The 4,245-nt window shown below is 44.5% G+C and overlaps 1 protein-coding gene across 1 annotated transcript in view; it reads right to left on the bottom strand.

Moving 5' to 3' along the window:
• Hectd4 (HECT domain E3 ubiquitin protein ligase 4) overlaps positions 1-4,245 on the bottom strand; it is a 187,571-nt gene that overhangs the window by 40,953 nt on the left and 142,373 nt on the right. The window contains exons 45-47 of the mRNA XM_010604495.3: positions 2,509-2,612; positions 268-429; positions 17-165 (exon numbers count right to left, since the gene is read on the bottom strand). Of these exons, the coding sequence (XP_010602797.2) occupies positions 17-165; positions 268-429; positions 2,509-2,612 (415 nt within the window). The remainder of the gene's footprint in view (positions 1-16; positions 166-267; positions 430-2,508; positions 2,613-4,245) is intronic.

The raw sequence follows: 4,245 nt of genomic DNA, 5'->3' as shown, positions 1-4,245 counted from the left end.
AGTAGTAGCCACTTACTTATGGAAAAGGCATGTGCCCACTGGATTGGTCCAAGCCCCATCTCGTTTCTCTGCTTCTGTAGCAAAGCCAAAGGAAACTATTGGTCCAGTGTCGTCATCAGTATCTCCATAGGAAACAATTTCAATTTCCCAGTAAAAGGATGGGGCCTGAAGAGACATCGGGAGAGGGCGACAGTCAGACAGTTGGCCAGGGCCGAGCCATGCATGGGCTTTTTCCTCTCACCAACATTGTGCCACGCACTGCCTCACCTGAACTGGCACAGGTGAGGTGGCATAGATAAAAGTGCCACGAGGCAGACCTCCTCCAGCGCTGGGGTCGGCCAAAAAGGTGACAGAGGTCAGGTGAGACGAGAACATGCAGGCTCGCACCGGAGGAAACACTCGCGAGGGGCTCCAAGTGATCTCTTTGGGCTACATGGGGGAAACCACATTGAAGAGAACTGCAGGCACAAGTGCCCCCACCCTCTCAAAGAAGAAAAGTTAATTTGTATCTGATGGTATGAAAATATAGATGTGTAAGAGTACTTGCGGTGCAAGGGGTTAAATTCAGGGCCTTTCACATGACAGGCAAGCACTTTACTAATGAACTATACCCCACCCCTGTATATATGTATTTTTTCCTATGTCCAGACCTGTTCACTAGAAATAATCATTTGTAACTCTGTAACTGTTAATTGTTTCAAAGTTCTAGCATTTATCTCCGTATTTCTTCTTCTTGTTCTTACTATGCTATTGTCACTTTCCCCCTAGGCACTGTTTTCCTTCCACTCTGAGAGCTGTGGGTGGAACCCTTACTTATCTGCCCATCCTTACACTCAGGCACACTTACCCTCAGAGTCCCATGTGGCTACAGGATGATTTCAATTCAGTCCATAATCAGACGTCACATTCCTATGACTTAATGTGCTCAAAGCTACGAAGGGGTACTATGACGACACTTTCTCTTTTTAATCAACCTAATCATTGAAACTCCAGCCTTTTCTATCAGACAAAGAATATCTTTTTAAACCTATCAATTTCACTCTATCCTACAGGAAGAACTGAAAGATGCATGTGAAGCGTTAGCACGTAGGATGTGAATCAGGTCACAACAGCAAAAGCTCATGTTAACTTAGATGTCTGTCCACAGAGACTTGAGGGAACGAAATGAGGCCCAAGCATGTGGTGGGCTGTTCAGTTGCTGTTGGTTGGCATGGAAAGGGATCCACCATCCACTGAGGAAAAAAAGCGGGATACTAAACAGTCTAAGAAAAACCCACTTTTGTTGAATACTATACACCTGACAATGGTAACTGGAGATGTTGCAATTTCTGGTGAATTTTTTCCTTTTATGTATTTTTGTTGTTTCATTGCTGGGTATAAAACCAAGGGCCTTCCATGTACTCTACACTGGTTTATCCTAACTGGCTTTTTTTTTTTTGATATCAGGGATCAAACTTGGGTCCTTGTGCTTAAAAGGCAGGCAACAGAACCACTGAGCTAAATCCCCCAGCCCTTTTTTTTTAAGGTTTTCTTTGTTTAGGTACTGGGGATCAAACTCAGGATCTTGCGCTTGCAAGGCAGGCGGCAGAACCACTGAGCTAAATCCCCAGCCTCCTTGCCCTTTATAAAATGTATTTTAACTTTATTTTTGGAAATAATTTCAAGACTACAGAAAAATTGCAATAATATAAGTTTGTATACTTAGCTAGGTGTATCAATTTATTTTATGTAGTTCACAAAATGTACAATTCACCCATTTAAAATGTGTAAGTCAGCATTTTTAGTATATTCACCAAGTTGTGCAACCACCACCAAGATCTAACTGCAGAACAGTTCTTCCCAGCCCAAAGAACTCAATCCTTATCTAACTCCTCACCCCAGCTCCCAGCAATCATCCATCTATTTGCTTTATCTGTGGATTTGCCTATACTAGAAATGTCATATAACTGGAATCATATGTGGTCTCTTTGTTACTGGCTTCTTTCATGCAGCTTAATTTCAGGGTTTATCCATGTTATAGCATGTGTCAAGACTTTATTCCTTCTTATGGTCAAATAACATTTCCTTGCTTGGATATATTGTATTTTGTTTATTCACTGAATATCTGATGGGCATCTGGGCTGTTTTCACTTTTGGCTATTGTGAATAATGCTGCTACAAACATTCAAAGATGTACCAACTTCTAATATTTTACTACTTTTGTGTTTTAATTATTTTCACTCTCTCTAAATATACTTATTATAAAGTGGACTACAAAACTAAGTTTTTCTGAAAAGCTGTTGTTTTCTGTTGCTAAGACAGATAATTTATGTAAATTAGTACATTCTGCTCCTTACTGTAACTTTTCAATATTCAGAATGCCAGCTCAGTAGGCTTTGACATTCACAGATGACAGGATGTCATCGCAGAGTATGCATTCCCCAAAGTCTCTGCAAACTCATTCTAAGCATGCTGCCTGGCATCCTCCAATGCCTCAAGGGGAGATGTGTGGCACCACAGAGGGCTCACCTGTCTTCTGTCAGCCTGCAAGGGCGGTGGTGGCGGCCGGGCACAGTCCCGGTAGAGCATCCTCAGCCGTTCACACTGCACCTCCACAACAGCAAGTCGCTCTCCTGCAGGAGGACACATTGGATCAGTGAAAACAACTCCTACAACCCCGAAGATGGTGCTGCTCTGCTGGGGTAGCACCTAAAACAATGGACTCACCCACACTGGTCACGTGAATGTTTACAAAACATTAAATACTCTGAGACATCTTTGTCTACTGCATGTGACTCAGCAGTGTGGCATCATGGGTGAGGGTGTGGCTCTGGAGCTGGACTGCCTGGATTCAGACTCTGGCTCCATTTTTCAGTATTCACCACCTCACTTCCTACATGAAGGAGGAATAGAACCCATGGCTCTCAAGGTTTTGGGAAGATGAGATGAAATAACTCAAGTAGAGCCCTTAGCCAAGTCCCTGACACAGGGCAAACACCCAACAGGTGAGTCATCATTCTTATCATCTAACAAATGAAAGCTATTTAATTCCTCACATCTAAATTGATTTTTTTGGGGGGGTACTGGGAATTGAACTAAGGATCTTGTGCTTGCAAGGCAGGCGTGTTGCCACTGAGCTAAGTTCCTGGTCCCATCTACCTTGATTTTTAAAGAACTAATGGGTGCTGATACCTCCTCTGAGTCATGCAAACTGTTAGCTGTTGGAGAATATGAAGACACAAGACAAGTAGATGCCCATGTGGGCACCTCCCCCCACCATACCCCACATGGGAGGGGAACATAATGCAAAGCATGAGCCCAAGCACAGGTGAGTGGTCAATGATTTCATTCTATAGAGACAGCATCAACTTAGGTCTTTGAAAAAAATAGAATTTCAATAAACAGAGAAGGAAGGGAAATACAGGTGGCTTGACACTACAAGAAAAGGTGTATAATAGTCAAGTGGGAGAGGTGGTAGGGATCAAAGACCTAATTTTTAAAAACCCCACAGCTAGAGGACAGCCTCGCCTGCTCCCGACCCAGCTGCCATTGCTCAAGCGCCGGGAGGTATCCTGGGCCCCGATCCACCGCGGGAAGCAGAGCCACGCCTGCTCCCGACCCAGCCACCATTGCTCAAGCGCCAGGAAGGTAGCCGCGTGGGCGCCCCTGAACCCCCATAAGCCCCCCCCCGCACTCTCAGTCCTCCTGACTGTGCCAGTCTTTGGACCCACTCTGCAGAGGCAGAGGTGGTCATCAAGGGTATTTTTCTGAGCTCCCAACTTTGAACATCTTTAAAGAAAGGGCGTGGGAAACCTGTAATAGAAGGTTGTGGAGTTCAGCCATTCAGAAGGTTGGGGAACTCAATCTGGGTCTTGCAGCCTGAGGTCAGTCAGTGTCATGGGGACCCAACTTTGCATCTTTAAAGAAAGGGCGTGGGAAACCTGTAATAGAAGGTTGTGGAGTTCAGCCATTCAGAAGGTTGGGGAACTCAATCTGGGTCTTGCAGCCTGAGGTCAGTCAGTGTCATGGGGTTCAGCCATCAGCTAACTGAGATCAGGGGTCTTGCATCCTCGCTCTGTCTGAGCCATTAAATGGTAAATACACTATACTGAAATTTTGTTCACTGCAGACATGTTCTGCACTGCTACTTGATTTCAATTTAATTCAAATGATTTAAGGGTGATAGACTAGTGACTACCACCGGTGGTCAGTGTCCAAGTTGTGCTTGATCTTAATGTGTTGCTGATTGTATCAGTTGGGGTAAAG

The sequence above is a fragment of the Fukomys damarensis genome, unplaced genomic scaffold (genome assembly GCF_012274545.1).
Source record: "Fukomys damarensis isolate Sample0158 unplaced genomic scaffold, DMR_v1.0_HiC HiC_scaffold_12, whole genome shotgun sequence".
NCBI lineage: Eukaryota > Metazoa > Chordata > Mammalia > Rodentia > Bathyergidae > Fukomys > Fukomys damarensis.
Note: the sequence above shows the minus strand (reverse complement) of the source record. Positions and strands in the feature narration are given on the sequence as shown.